General features: G+C 30.2%; 1 protein-coding gene across 5 annotated transcripts in view; it reads left to right on the top strand.

The window, feature by feature from the left end:
- The first annotated feature begins 3961 nt into the window (after positions 1-3961).
- Positions 3962-15646, top strand: part of LOC134685081 (transformation/transcription domain-associated protein-like) — a 70686-nt gene continuing 59001 nt past the window's right edge. For all 5 annotated transcript variants that reach the window (XM_063544494.1, XM_063544504.1, XM_063544523.1 and 2 more), the window contains exons 1-13: positions 3962-4037; positions 7816-7925; positions 9259-9308; positions 9604-9714; positions 10595-10699; positions 11206-11289; positions 12103-12297; positions 12711-12877; positions 13492-13588; positions 14080-14218; positions 14375-14453; positions 14874-15078; positions 15275-15366. In XM_063544494.1, the coding sequence (XP_063400564.1) occupies positions 7832-7925; positions 9259-9308; positions 9604-9714; positions 10595-10699; positions 11206-11289; positions 12103-12297; positions 12711-12877; positions 13492-13588; positions 14080-14218; positions 14375-14453; positions 14874-15078; positions 15275-15366 (1418 nt within the window). In that variant the 5' untranslated portion in view covers positions 3962-4037; positions 7816-7831. The remainder of the gene's footprint in view (positions 4038-7815; positions 7926-9258; positions 9309-9603; positions 9715-10594; positions 10700-11205; positions 11290-12102; positions 12298-12710; positions 12878-13491; positions 13589-14079; positions 14219-14374; positions 14454-14873; positions 15079-15274; positions 15367-15646) is intronic.

The following is a 15646-nucleotide window of genomic DNA, read 5'->3' on the forward strand; positions in this document are numbered from 1 at the left end:
AATAGCTGCTACCAATTTGATGGGTAGATAGGGGGATATTGGGAAACAAATCAAACCACAATCACCCAAGAGGTATTTAGTTTAATGCAATGTGTCAAGCCTGCCAACCAACATGGCTGCCAAAACTAAGATATATCATTTGGGTAAAACCTGATTATGATCCATTTCCTTTTAATCAGTTATAGAAGGAGAAAATTTGATTTGGGCACCAATGTTCAGAATATCTACCTACCACTCATTGTGAAATATCAGAAAAGTCCTTATATGAGCTATTACCCTCAAGTAAGCATTTTGAATGTTATCTTCAAATCTATAATATTAAAGTGAAACTATAAAAAGCAAAAAATTATCTACAGAAAAAAAACACCACGAAAGACCTCTAGAGGGAGACATGTAGTCTTCAACCAAATACAAGAGTCCTAACTTGATGTCTTATGAGTGCTATCAGATTTTTTTCAGCCAGAAATGTACGCCAAAAAAATAAGTTTATAGAAATAAAAGGAGATGTGAGGTATACATCAATGATACAGCAGAAATAACCGCTGCCATCTCAGAGAGACATGTACAATCTTGTGTCATAATATGATGTCTTATAAGTGCTATCAGATTTATATTCTTTATTTTTTAGCCTGCAGTGTACTCAGAGAATCAATAGTGAAATAGAAAAAAAAAGATATTGACTCCTCGATGTACACATAAAGTCTACAACAAATAGACAGGTGACCACACAAACACAATATGTCTCTCTAATATTTGTCTTGACTTTATAAGAGATATATAATTCAGCAGAAACAATCAAAGATTTGCACAGGTAATTCTTCAAAAAAGGAGGAATTAGGAGTGTTTTTTATGCCCCACCTAAGATAGCAGTGGGCATTATGTTTTCTGGTCTGTCCGTTTATCCGTCAGTCCGTCTGTTTGTCTGTTCGTCCCTCTTCAGGTTAAAATTTTTGGTCAAGGTAGTTTTTGATGAAGTTTAAGTCCAATCAATTGGAAACTTAGTACACATGTTCCTTATGATATGATCTTTCTAATTTTAATGCCAAATAAAGAGTTTTGACCCCAATTTCATGGTCCACTTAACATAAAAAATGATAGTGCGAGTGGGGCATCCATGTACCAGGGATACATTCTTGTTTTTGTATGTGTTTTTTTTTTGGGGGGGGGGGTGTATTATGATATGGCATGTGACCACTAACAGTTGTCGTTCCTCACTGTTGCGGAACACACTCATGTTAAGTAAAATAATATAGGATACACTTAAGTGTGATGTTTTAAAATCTAAACCACCCCTTTTTCTCTTTCCATACAAGAGGGGGGATAGGACCTTTATCAGGACTCCAGGATACTCATACAAAGTAACACAAGAAATTGGAAAAAAGGCTTGAGGGATATAATATCATCGGCCAAATGAATGTACAGATTTCGCTCAGTCCCATTGAGGGTTGAGTTTTACCAACAGTACTAAACTGTGTACTAGACTGCAGTTGGATTACCAACAGTGCTTTGGTAAATTATGTGTAAATATTATTTGTTGAAAATGGTATGATAAAAGAAACGTTTAGCAAAAATTGTGTTTTTTTATCTGGAAAAGCCCATGATGAAGACTTTATATGGTTAAGTTGTTCTGAGACTACTATAACTGTTAAAGTAGTCTCAGAGTTGTTGTTTAGAATTTTTTTTTGGACTATTTAATTTTAATCTTTTAATACTGATCAAAACTTCAAAAAGTACGAAAAATTCCAAAAACCTTACAATCGTATATGATAATGTATATAAACGATTTTATAAAAAAATTATGTGAATTGTGTACTATATAAGGGTTATAATCCCATTACAGAGTATGCTAATTTCTGATAGAAGTAGGTTGTTTTGTTGCGTATTATATTTGATAAACATATTTTGAAATTTTGAAAAAAGGCAGGGCAGGAGTTTTAATTAAAAAAAGGTTGGATGAGACCTGCCAGGACTATTATACTAAGTATGTTAGTATATAAGTACCTTGAGACACTATGCCAAAAAAAAGACTGTATGACTATTAATGAGGGTGGTAAAAGTTTTTTTTCGTGCAATGTGATCGCTGTTTTTTATTTCAGGTTCAACATGAAGACGGGTGCCTCAATCAACGTGTTCTGCTTATTAAATTTTACGTGCATTGTGATTTTCAAATTATTAAAATTCAAAAAATAACACTTGGCAGGGATCATCAAGAAATACGTTTTTAAAAGCCGTAAACCAATTATATTATAAATGTGTATACTAAATCGGGAATATCAAGTAAAACAAAGAGTTAATGTATACAAGAAGACAGTGACATAGTCACAAAAGGTTCAAATAAATGTATTTCGTTTTTCGTGCAAGTGTAACGGTTTATTTCTTCCTCTGTGATATTTTATCCTGAGGATAATTTGTCACGGTGATTTTTTTCCAGGCATGGTATTTCCCAGGTAGATTTTTTCCAGAGGAGTGAAAATCTATCTGTATTATGCGGATAGAATGTACCGAAATATATTTGCCGTATTGTATTTCACAGAACCTTGTGAAATATAGTCCCATTAACTAGTATGTAAGTTACTCGCAATCAATATATACCTGACATTAATTATAAAATGTTTCACAAAGGTAGAACAAATTTGCATAATTTATCAAAGGGAATTAAAATTATGAGAAATTTATATTTTAAAGATATTGATATATAATAATATATTCCTGAATCTAATTCATAGTGACATTTTTCCTTGAACCTTTTATTTTATATATTCATTGATATAAAAAGATGACTTACAAAATGAATTTTTAATAAGACAGATAACATTTCACAGGTAAATACTATCCAGCTGTTAAAATTGCTTTTTTCCAAAATATTGTTATGTTATAATTTATCCGATTTCCATATAATCAACAACAACATCTTTGTTCCCAGACAAAAAAAAAATATATAGTTAAAAATATTATCATAATCAAATTCTTCCATTACTGTTAACAGTATAAATGCTCTACCTTTAATTTTAATTTTACATTTGTACTGAGATCTGAAAACAACTCACTTTTCCATGTATTTCACCAGAGACATATATACACATATCTCTGATTTCACTTACCTTATTTAATCATGATGTTATTTCACAATTACGATATTTGAAATTATTTCTGGTTTTCTTTCTTATGTTTAATGATAATTTTTTTGTTGAACGAATGATATTTACTTGATTTTTTTCCGGAAATTATTTCAATGATAATTTGTGAAATAATTGAGTCCTATATTGTAACAAAAAATGTATAAAAAAGGGAATAATTCCCATTTTTATACATTTTTTGTTACAATATAGGTTTAATACAAATACACTATTATTATTTCATAGTATTTGTAAAGAATACAAGTTTTTTCTAATAACTATTCAATAAGTTAACTACCCAGATAGAATTTCACGGCAAAGGAAAAAATATCCCAGGGAAATATTTCCTTCACGGATAAAAAAAATTACAACAACTACTGTGACATTTTCAAATTTAACCCCGGATATAATTTTGCTTTACACAAGCACCCCCCCCCCCCCCTTTTTACCACCCTCATTCATTCTGAAAACTGAAAAGTGCCAATGTAGGACCAAGCTCATGCGATTTATAATCATCAGCTCTTACAAGGTCAGAGTATTAATTTTCATATTCCTTTACTTCCTATAAACACAAAACTAAAAAATTGTTCCCGTATTTAAAATCTAATTAAATAAAAGCGGGAAAATTACTTAACAGAAAATTACCCATGATTCAATAGCATCATCTATAATACTTAGCAATTTTACATCTAGATTGCTTGCTTATTTCATTTCTAACACTAAGATTTTAATAGCTTAACTACCATTGAGCTTCATATTTGAGCATAAACCGATAGATTTAAATTAATCAAAACAGTTGTCAAATACAGAAATGCATAATTAGTCCGTCATTGGTTCAGAGTTTAGACAACTACTATGCTTTCCGGAATGAGAAGCGTTAGACCAAATTTCCAAATATAACATGTAAAGCAACCTATTTAGGTAATGCATAAACACAAGAACCTAGCTTATACACAACTTATCATTATAAATACACAGAAAAGTTTACACCATGTGCTGCTGTCGCTCTGTAGCCTCATTACTTCGATCATTTCATTGTTTGAGTTAATTATCTCCCCTTGTTTTTGTGTGTGTTGAAGTACAGTAAGTTAGTAAATTGCATTTAAAGTCGGCATATATACGTACATAACGTAAATTTTAGGTGACTTTTACACATATATTTCATTTAAATCATGCAGTTTCACTTAAAATAGAAAACTTCTCAGTTGCTAAAAGTGGTTCACTCCATAATTTTTTTTGAAAACAACAGATTTAAAAAAATTGTGCATCCAAAGTGCTTTTCTGGATTTACATTCATCAGGAATGCTTGTAGCCAAACATTCCAAACCGGAAGATGCACGAGTACAGAGACCGTTGAAGAGCCATATGTTAAAAACACCCAAAAATAAATAGCCAAATTCATCTAAAGCCAACTTTGCCTGAGGGAGTTGAAACTTTAGTTTCTTAATAATTTCTAAATTTATAAACGGACAATTATAGTAAAGTTAGTTAATTCATGTCAGTATTCATAATTCTGGTCTCAGTGTATCAGAGATAGGCTGATTTTTTTGAAAATGTGGCACAAGAAAGTCAAATGATTGTGCGTGAAAACAAGAAGGGTCTGGTCTGACATGAGAAATTACATGTGCTGTTAGTGGGTTTAAGGATTCTCACTGAATATGATATTTGTTTTTCATTCATCAACTCCTTGATGTATTCATACAATAGGTGTGGGTCTAAAATTCTTCATTTTCATAAGAACATATAATCATTTACATTTGTAAGAAGGTGTGTATTTTTATCGTTTTTTCCCCCATCTTCATTTAGTTTTCGCTTATTTGAATGTGTTGGAGTCCAAAAAATTAGTAAGATCTACATAGAGCGTTCAAGGATGTCTGTGATAATTTCCTGATGATTAGTAAGATCTACATAGAGCGTTCAAGGATGTCTGTGATAATTTCCTGATGCATGAATGTGCCTAAAAGAGAACCCTAAAGATAGTAGTACAAATGTAATTCACATGCCACACAGACATTGTATATAATATTTCTTACATTCAAAGCACTAACTTTCCTGGATTAACCTTTATCAGATATGGTAGAAGTCTAAAGTTTGTACAATATTTAAGATATGGACCATAATTTGCTATTGGGCTCCGTTTCCTATAACTATAGAAAAGTGATAAAATGTGAATTACTGTATTTAAGAAAAGTTGTAACTACATCTAAAGATGCCATTATTTTTATCAACATACAAGTGTATGCTACTCTTCCCTAGAAAAAATTTAAAATTAATGAATTTCAAAGATTCTACAACCGTATTTTTGTGTTGTTTCTCGCGTTACTTTTTGCTTCCTTAGACCATAACGCTGACTGATTTATAGATAATCGTCACCGGCAAATTCGTAACTTTTGCTTTCAAATAACAAAGAACATCGACCAATAAGAATAGTGAGAAGAAAATGCCGAGAACTATAAGTATTTATGTAGCAGATGTAAGAACAGTGGGCGTGATTTTTGTGTCCGATTTCGTAATGCAATTTTTAGATGATGTAATCTGCTTTGTTGTAATAGAATTCTTAAAAACAATATGCAAATATGAACTCTCGCGAGATGTTCAAACAGGTTAATCCGAGATGATTTATATTCTTGTTTTGATCTTCGTAATAATTAAGTAAGAAAATTACGTTATCGTTATGCGTTACATTTCACACGAAACAGAAGTCCAGTTATTTATTAAAATTGTTTTTGTCCTTAAGTTCTAATCATTTCCGGTCATACGTGAAACATGTGACTAACATGTGATAACGCCATTAGGGCTGGATGTACGAAATACTAGGTCTAAACATTGTTTTTGTTTCCAACGGGATGTTAGCAAACATAATCTGTAGACTTGTTTCGTCTTGTTTAAAAGAGGAAAATACTATTGTCAAAGAGATTGCGCCGGTGGTCTGTTATTTTTCCTATGTGCATAATGTTACATACGATCCTGTGTGAAAATAAATGCCCAATGACTTGACAAAATCGATTTCATATTTGACAGACGTTTCCTGATAATGACGTGAAGAGTCCTTGGAAAAATCAATCGAAATTACGTCTCTTATCATTGTACCAATGCTCGTTGGATTGATTTAACTTCAGCAGTAAATATTACTGGATATTTTAGGTGAATAAATATAATTTAATAAAAAATACATGTTAATATACCGTTACACTTGGAATGTACAAAGTTGGAATCTTTGTCACAGTTTTTAATTACTGTGGATTCATTTATTTTCGTGGGTATCAATTTTCGTGGATCGCCGAAAACTTGCATATTCATGGATATTTGTTTTCGTGGTTTTGCCAATCTCTGTATATAAAACCTATTGAAAATATAATATTCGTTGGACATTTGATTTCGTGGTTCACCTGTAACCACGAAACCCACGAAAATTGGTATCCAACAAAAATTAATGAATCCACAGTAATATTTTTTATTCATGTTCTGCAAACACTTATCAGAAACACAATAAACTTGTCAAAGGAGAAGTAAACTTTTACCATGCATGACTTGAAAGGAAGTACTTTATTGATTTTAGCCCACTAAAGTAGGTTAAAATGTGGAAACCATATAGATGGTGTACAGGTCACAAGTATCACATTGTGCCTATTTTAAAGATTTTAATTCCAAGTTAAAAAAAAATTTCTTTACTGGATTTAAAGAATGTTACATTGTCAATGATTTGGAATAAATTGTATATAACTGGAATATCAAAACCAAATATAAATACATTTTTTTGGCTTAAACATCAAGATACAACGATTATGGTATCCTGTATCAATGAAGAAAATATGGAAAATTCTGAATAAATTGTACTAATTGTATTCAAAACAAGCACATATTTAGGAGTTTTATAATACTGTTACATTTAAGATGGATTTTAAGAAAAAAAGTAAACTGTTCAGATTATTTTAAGCAGATTTTGCAATAAAATAAAAACTAAAAAAATGCTTTCGGTTTCTTATGGTTTCCTGTCAGGTTTAAAAAAAACTTTAATATAACATTGAAAATAGATTTTAAATATTAACATGAAGCAAGTAATACTAGTAATGGTGTTTATTTATGCCTTTTGAATTATATTGTGCAAAATAAAGAAAATAAAGATTGGTTTCCTGTTTGGTTTCATGTCACGTAAACGGTGAATCAAAATGTATTAATTTTTTCTCGAAAAAAACTCAATTGTTCCATTCATACTATTCGAACACCAACACAACCCACAAAATAAAAGTTAAAATTTTAGAACTTATAAAAAAGGATACAAAAAGAAACCAAAGGCCGAATACCAAATTATGGTCCATATTGCACTTTGATTCAGGCAAGTGAATTCAGTAATTAGAAAAGTTGATTTCAGGCAACTTGCTAGAGAAGACAAGTTAAAATAATAAGTTACATGTAAAACTTAAAGGCCATTCTATGTTGGAAAATGTCAAAAAATATCAAAATGATCTGTAAAAGGAGATAATTAAAAACAGTGTCTGATGCTGGTTGATACATAAGTAATCTACCTAGATGTATATGCAAAACTATGCAGCTGTCCAATTCAGATAACAATGCAATTCAAATCTTCAATGAAGACTTTTCTGTTTGTAATTGAAGTCTTTCTTTGATTGTTGGACAATGCAGAAATGTTTAATTTTATAGGAAAACATTAATGATTTTTATGCTTTTACATTTTCAGATAAAGGCTTATCAAGATGCTGCAATCCCCATTAAGTCCACATGATTTGACTGCCCAGCTAACCACATTTAAATCCTATGTGGCATTGATTGCTGACCCCACACCAGGAAGTATGGCTTATTTTAACAAAATCAAATTCTTTTCGAATGATTTGCATCTACATGTAACTTATAATACAAGATCTTTTATCTGCAATAAAGGCAATACTGTATAGATTTTTTTGAATCACAATGTACGATTTATTTGCATAATTTTTAGGCTTATATTTATTTATCACTAATTTATGAAGTCTTTTTAACATGGACCATAGAAATAGCTATTGTCATAAACATGATAAATATATGAACCATGCTACGAAATGAATTAAAAACCCAGACAAGATTCTTAGGTTAATAATGAGGTGTTGTAAGAGGTAGGATGATTACAATATTGACTGATGATCTCCTCTCTGGAGTAGAGGTCACATGTAGATTAGTCTGATAAGATCTGACTACCTCTGTTACAATTGTACATATATAGATTTGTCCAATAATCCTGATAATACTTCAATACATGTACTGGTAACTTTAAAAATAATATTAATGTCCCTGTCGTCTGGTATAGCTTAAAAGGAGAAAACATAATACATGTATGATTTGGGGCCTTGTTGGCCTGGACCTGATTTCATTCAAAACTTCTAAAATTTTCTAAACTTGAGTTACATAAAATAAAGACTTAGACCCCTATAACTTGCTATTGTGTTATATGTAGGAATGAATGAAATATTTAAAAAAAAAAAAAACATAAACAAAATTCTTTCTTTAATAGTATGGTGTTGTAAGAGGTAGAATGATTATAATATTGACTGATGATCTCCTCTCTGGAGTAGAGGTCACATGTAGATTAGTCTGATAAGATCTGACTACCTGTGATACTAAATGGATCTGTCCAATGATACTTTATTTCATACACATTACTTTACATTAATAATGATGTTCCTGTGATCAAGTTTTGATCTGTAGAATAATACCTTATTACATATTACTTTTATCAAGTTTATTTATAAAGGAGAATGCATGTGGACTTTGGGCCTTAATTGCCCTCAAAGTACACTGTATTTCATTTAAAACTCCATTAATTTTAAGTTCATTAAAGAATTAGTTTGTTTCATAAAAATCACACAAAACTTTATACTATTTGACTTAAACTTGCTTAGGTTAGACTAATTTACATATAAAACAATGCAGCTTACTTGAATATGATTTTTCCATACATTTTGTTTTAACATTTAAAAAATAAATTGTCACTTGCTGGAAGAAAAACTTGTTTGCCCCTGAGAAATCAAAAGAAAAAACTTAAAATTAGATATTCTCTTGCTCTTTCCCCTTTTTACAACAGTATGAGTCAAGATCGAGAAATGAAATGGATGTGGCCTTATATAATCTATAAATTTTGTATTTTAAGTTGTTGAGAAAAAGCTGAAAGCTGCACAGGAGTTAAGTGAAAACTTTGAGGTAACTATACATTTTCCTGCATATATTATTTATTTATCTAATTGAAACATTATTTTTTATAGTAGCTTTTTGTAATTATATAGAATGCACTTAAAATTTAAGTTGAAACTATTTTATCCATTTTAGCAGGGAAAACATAAAAAAACCCACAGTACAATTGTTATTGTTAAAGTGAAAATATATATTTATAGTGGTACACAGTGTTTTGTCATACAGTTGTTCAGAGATTACTGTAGATTTAATCTGCTGCGAGATCTTTCAAATAGTTAATCATAATTGCTTTTAAAATTGACAGAGTGTTGTACAATCACCCCAGTACCCACAGTTCTTATGTGATGCCTTGAAAGTATTCCTCAAAATCCTGGATGATGGAGAACCTCAATTCATTGCTGAACAGAACATGCAGGTAAATCTAGCTTAAAGAAATCAAGTTATGTGAGTACAACTAGTTTACATTTAAAATAGAATATGATGGTTTCAGGTGTCAGTATTTTTTTAGGCCCATAACATGTTTCCTAAAAAAATCTGTTTTTTTACTCTGCGATTATATTTAGAAATTTGTATTGAGGAGACAAGTGTATACAATTAAATTTAAAAAAGCCTCTAAATTATACAGAGAATTATGTTTAATGTCACTAAAGTTCTTTTAAATGTTTTTAAATCAATTTACACAATCATTGTTTTAAGTATGTATTATTCCAATGGTTATTACAATAAGAATTTTGAAAACAGAATTTAGTTTAACAAGTTAAGGTTTTCTTCTTGAGTACATCTCTATTTAATTTTATGCCAAAAGGAAAAGAAGACTTTAAAAGATATTCTCTGTCAGAAGTTCTTGGACCTGCTTAGGGTAATAACATATAATATGTTAAAGACTTGAATTTAGCTCACCTGCCTGGCACTATGGGCTGTGTTAGCTAATGTCATCACTTGGCATGAGTTTTTTGCCATAATAAAAAATTTGTCCTGAAACCGCCAGAACATTTTTAACCAAAGTTTGTCCTTAGAGAATAAGTATAAGATTTGATTTTTTATTCCCCCGTTTACAGAATGTGAAATGTTATACCGTTGTCTGTCCATCCGTCTTTCAATCTATCAGCATCATGTAAGATAGCTCAAAATGCCTTTACCAATTTGGATGAAACTATCTTTTCTATTAGCTATGAGACTTTCAAAAATTTCTTATTAAATCTGTAAACTAGTTTCATCTTTCTCATACTTTGAATTTAAGTTTATTGTAAAATTTCTTTTAAAACACTATAACTTATACGTTCCATTTATTTTAGCAATTACGGAAGCTGATGCTGGAAATCATTCATCGTATACCAAGTAATGAGCATTTGAAGAAATATGTACAACAGATTTTATCTCTAATGTTCAAACTGCTAAAGGTAAAATTCAATATTCTTAAGCTTTTTAACATATGAAAAAAGTACTTAGCATTGTGCTTTCTTTTACAGTTGATTGCTATACTCTTTGTCATTTTGTTCTATAAGTGTTATCTTTAATATGAAAATAAGAAGATGCGATTTTGTCTACATTACATTTAAAAATCATTAGAGAAACAGATTCCTCCACCAAATCTTGCAATCTTAAATTTATTCACTCTCAACACTCTCTTAAATATTTAAAATGCTCAATGAGCCTTTTGTTTTGAATTTGAAAATTTAACTGTCTCGTGTGGATAAATATAGTACAAAAATGTATCTATATATGTTTTATTTTAAAATTTTCTCCCATGTAAAAGAATACTGTTTATGTAAGTGACTTAAGTTAAAATTTGCATTGGTTGTCAACATCACAGAAACAATAGATATATAGGAATGATGTTTCACTACATTATATTCTCATTATTTTATGTTGAATGTTTTCTGATTGAATGCATTGTACTTTTTAGATTGAGAATGAAGAAAATGTGATAGTATGTCTGAGAATTATTATAGAATTACATAAACAGTACAGACCTCAGTATAATGAAGAGGTAAGTATACTATCGTTAGGAGATTTATGGTGGTAATTATTGTCTCAATGGTAATATTTCAATAGATAAATTACAACTTTATAACAGTGGAGGATAATTTTCATAAGGGTGAGGTCAGCTAACTGCCTAAGAGGGGGCTTGCTCCAGTCATGCTACTGTGATTCCTTAATTAATCAATCAATTTTTTTCCAAAAAAGGGGGGCCAGAGCCCCCTTGCAAAACCCTCTAAATCCGCCTCTGTATAACCATGTAGAATAAGGTTATTGCAAGTGTCTGTACATTCAAGATGACACCCTATCAAAAGCAATTTTATTTATGATAAAATTCTGTTAATATTTTGTAAGTATGGTTTATTTTTCTCTATTTATTTTATTCCAGCATTTTATTTCTGTAAGTATAAAGATCATTTTAATCCTAATTGTTCAATGTTAAGGTACTGAATATTTTTATTTTGTTAAGGATTTTGCATGAAATATTCTTCATTCTTTAAATCAAGCATTATGTAAAGTAAAGAATGTTTTGCCATCAAGGTCTGAATGAGAATTCACACATTTAATTCCAAGTTTTGTAAGTGACAAAAAGTGTGCTAAGATAATTTTAAATGTTAGTGATAACCAAACTTATAAAGGAATATTTTTGTCTAATGGCAAATTGATATCCAAGTGCCAATATAATAGATTTCAGATGACGATTGTTAGTTAGAAATATAAAGCGTATACGCATAAGGAGATGTGGTATGGGAAAGCTACTCACTAAATGATAAATCACATAGATGTAAGCATGCACATATAACGGAGTCATTTTGTTTTTCAGATCAAGGACTTTTTGCAGTTTGTTAAAAATATATACAATGGTTTACCAAACCATTTACCAAAAATATTTGAACCAAGGAATCAAATTAAAGTAAAAGATGTTACAGAGATAAATGTGGACCAGTTATTACAGGAGACTTTTACTACAACTACAATACTCACAGACAAGAAAAACGCTGACAATCAAAATATCTCTGTAAGTTTGTTATTATTGTTGAGATTTTGAAAACTCTACATGAACAAATTCTTTAAATTCTTCATGATTGATAATAGCAAAAAGAAATTAGGAACAAATGGAGCAACAATGGGACTCTATCAGCCACAGTGCTTGCCATACATATGTGTCATTGCTTTCATTTATAATTTGCTGGTGGAATGATGATCCAGATATCCAACTGTTTTTGAGACATATACGAATTACATGTACATGTATATTTGGAAAAAATGAATACATATTTTAAATATTCTGGGTTTTAAAATCCTTATGACATAACTCTTCTTCTTTAGCTATTATTATTTGTGGTTTTAAAAAGAACATGATTTCATTTAAAACAGATGCATTTAATGCAAATACATTTGATGCTCACAACTTGTATTATATTATTTCAGTACAACATAATCCCCAAAGGAACTTTGTCTCTGAAAGTGTTAGCAGAGCTGCCTATAATTGTTGTGTTAATGTATCAGTTATATAAACCTAATGTTCACCAAGAAGTCGCAGAATTCATTCCACTAATCATGAATACAATTATCTTACAACCATCTGCTGTTCAAAGGTAAGTTACATCATGATTTGTACAGAATCTCACAGTTCTTTATTTATGTCCTTTTGTACGAATTTTCATAGTTTTAGGAAAAAATGATTTTTTATGGATATTTACTTTTGTGGTTTCATAACGGACTGCATTCAAGTCTTTAAAAAAAGTTTTATTTGTTGGTTCATTTGTACCCATAAAATCCTCAAAAATTTGAACCCAACAAATAATAATTGATCCACAGTTCCTGCATCCTTTTCTTCTGATTGAAACTTTTATTATTATTTTCAAAAAAATGTTGCCAAAATATCTAGATTTAAAGCTGTTGTTACTTTGTATTGAACTCAAATGGATTAAACAATTTATTTTGAAGTATCAAGGTTCAATATGTTATTATATTTAGGTGAAAAAAATTGATTTCACTTTTCCAATTTGTTAATTTCGGATTTTAAATTGCAACAATTGCACAATGTCAATTCATCATCAGAGGCCAAATCTACCAAAACACAAATAGCTCATTTTTGTCTTGTCTATTGTCTCTATTCAATTTTCAAACCACCTCCTCTGAAGCAATTATTATGTACAAGACAAATATGTTTATTTTAAAAAGATTTTTTTTTTATTATTTTTTACAGGGCTAGTCCATCCTTCAACAAGGAGATATTTGTTGATTTCATAGCTGCTCAGATTAAAACTTTATCCTTCTTAGCCTACATTATCAGAATATACCAGGTAGTTATAAAATTTAGATAGTATTACTGAGATACATAACAAAAGTAAAGAGATACATTCAAGACAAGAAAGAAAATCAAGAAGATTAAATTTCTGTAAATATTTTACTATTCGCCAGAGCTAAGAGGTTAAATTTTATTGTAGTTGTCCTTGCAATAAAAGTTATAAACATGAAGAAAATCATTAAAACTTTCATAACAATTTGAGAATGATTGCCTATGAGATAACTCTTCACTAGAGAACAAATGATTTAGATGTAAGCAACTATAGGTCTTTTTTCAGTCATCAAGAACAGACAAAAATCCACAGTTTTATAAGGGCTGACATGCTCTATCATAAAAAAAAACCAACATATGCCTGATTTATGAGTTAAGAATAAACAAATATGATAGATAACAACTAAGGGCATGTACTCTAGAGATTAAAATAGGAACTGAAGAAAAGTAACAAACATAATGTTTTGTTTTAAACTAAGATAATATTTCCTTCAGGAACAAGTTCAAACTCACTCAGCGCAGATGGTGAAAGGCCTGCTGGGATTGTTAACATTTTGTCCACAGGAAGTGGCACATTTGCGCAAAGAATTACTAATTGCAGCCAGACATATATTAGCTACAGATTTACGCAATAGTAAGTATGATATTTTGTATAATATACATAACTGAAATATGAAGAATTATGAAATAATGATGAATCCAAAATACTGTGTCAGTGTAATTAAGAAATCCCAATGAAGGAATTAAACCAAACAAATTGGTACATGTATCTCTTTATTTTTGCTTTCAGAATTTGTAACCTGTATAGATCAGCTATTTGATGAGAATGTGCTTATTGGAACTGGCTGGACCACATATGAATCACTAAGGTATCAATTATAGTTTGAATAGTAAACTGATCAGCTAGAAAATTAAATCAGTTTTGTTAAAATTTGAAGTATCACACGTTATTTTTCGTAATTAATGAATAGAATTAAGAAGATGTGGTGTGAGTGCCAATGAGAAACTCTCCATCCAAGACACAATTTATAAAAAGAAAACAACTATAGGCCTTCAACAAGATGCCCTGACTGACACCAAACAGCAAGCTATATAAGTCCCCAAAATTACTTCAAAATGCTTTTAGAAGATATGTTGTAACATTTATAGCTATCTTAAGTCAATAACTTTTTATATGCAGAATCGTTTCCTAATCATCACAACATTTTCTGACTGATTATTGTTTTTGATTTAAATGTTTTGAGGTTAATGTTTTATAAAACTACATGCTTTGTTCCCTTATATTACAGACCACTAGCTTACAGTACATTAGCAGACTTAGTACATCATGTTAGACAATCACTACCACTCAGTAATTTGTCTCTGGCTGTAAATTTGTTCTCTAAGAATGTCCACGATGATTCCTTACCCAGTAGTATACAGACCATGTCATGTAAACTCTTACTTAACTTAGTGGAATGTATCCGGGCTAAGAGTGAACAAGACAATGGAAATGTGAGTAGTTATAAATACGTCTTTATACTTTATGTTTTATTTTCAAACTTTTTTAATTACATGTAAAAACCTCCCAATACATATAGTTTATCCAAGTCAAATAAATGATAACTGTTTGAAGTTTTCATGTTCATTTTCCCTCTATAATATAATTTTTATTACTGTGCATTTCAGTGATATCTTCTTTTTATTTCAGGGTAGAGAATTGCTAATGAGAATGTTAGAAGTCTTTGTACTCAAATTTAAGTCAATAGCTAAAATACAGCTTCCACAGATTCTTCAGAAATGGTAAGTACTACATTAGTATCTGTTGATTATTTTATTTATCCAATTTTTACTATAAAAAAAAGGGGGGGAGGGAGAAAAATTAAAAAACAGTTTTTATACGACCGCAAATTTTGAAAAAATTTTCGTCGTATATTGCTATCACGTTGGCGTCGTCGTCGTCGTCAGTCGTCGTCGTCGTCGTCGTCGTCCGAATACTTTTAGTTTTCGCACTCTAACTTTAGTAAAAGTGAATAGAAATCTATGAAATTTTAACACAAGGTTTATGACCATGAAAGGAAGG

Source organism: Mytilus trossulus, chromosome 1, assembly GCF_036588685.1.
Source record: "Mytilus trossulus isolate FHL-02 chromosome 1, PNRI_Mtr1.1.1.hap1, whole genome shotgun sequence".
Lineage (NCBI taxonomy): Eukaryota > Metazoa > Mollusca > Bivalvia > Mytilida > Mytilidae > Mytilus > Mytilus trossulus.